The sequence below is a fragment of the Penaeus monodon genome, chromosome 34 (genome assembly GCF_015228065.2).
Source record: "Penaeus monodon isolate SGIC_2016 chromosome 34, NSTDA_Pmon_1, whole genome shotgun sequence".
In the NCBI taxonomy this organism is placed as follows: domain Eukaryota; kingdom Metazoa; phylum Arthropoda; class Malacostraca; order Decapoda; family Penaeidae; genus Penaeus; species Penaeus monodon.
The window spans coordinates 20,407,413-20,408,181 of NC_051419.1; the positions used below are offsets into that span (position 1 = coordinate 20,407,413).

General features: G+C 46.6%; 1 protein-coding gene across 1 annotated transcript in view; it reads left to right on the top strand.

Moving 5' to 3' along the window:
- Positions 1-769, top strand: part of LOC119594637 (sodium- and chloride-dependent glycine transporter 2-like) — a gene marked incomplete in the record, with an annotated part of 4,588 nt that overhangs the window by 1,994 nt on the left and 1,825 nt on the right. Inside the window, 2 exon segments of the mRNA XM_037943687.1 lie at positions 84-312; positions 629-738. Coding sequence (XP_037799615.1) covers positions 84-312; positions 629-738 — 339 coding nt within the window.

Genomic DNA, 769 nt, shown 5'->3' on the forward strand with positions numbered 1-769 from the left:
AGTAAACACAGAATATCGATTAATATATTGATAATAACAAAAATGAAACAAGCAAAATTAAAGCACCGCCCCCTCCCCGCCAGTTCTCGATGTTCGAAGCCGTGATGACGGCTTTGTGCGACAAGTTCGAATCCCTGCGCGCGAAGAAGCCCCTCCTCGTCGTCGTTTCCTGCGGTGTCATGTTCCTGCTGGGAACGACCATGTGCCTCGAGGGCGGCGTCTTCCTGTTCGAGGTGTTCGACTGCTACGCCGCAGGACTCGCGATCCTTGTCCTGTCCATCAGCCAGCTTGTATGCATCCAATACGTCTACGGTGAGTCGCTGGTTCTCGGGCGTGGCTCGGCGGAAGGTCCAGCTGTGGTAGTTATGTTTTTATATTTTGCTGTATCTTATCTCTTTTTATTATATGTATTTTTATTAGCATTGATTATGTTTTTTTTTATTCAGCATCACGTAAGCAATTATGTTGCTTATGAAAGTATGCCTGAAATCAAAACAAGACGGTTTCAGAGATCTTGATTTCAAAAGATTCTATGTTGATTCTGTCTCTACATCCTTAATCATCATTTGATCTCGTTTTCCGACGTGATTTATTGAAAATCAACGTTCACAACATCGCACCTTTCCAGGCTTTAGGAACTTTATGAAGATGATTGAGGAAATGGGCATCGCCGTCTCGCGTCCGCTGCGCCTCTACTGGGCTGTCACGCTCACGACGGTCACGCCCGTGGTGCTCACGGTGGGTAAGCGGAAGAATGCGCTCTCTACGT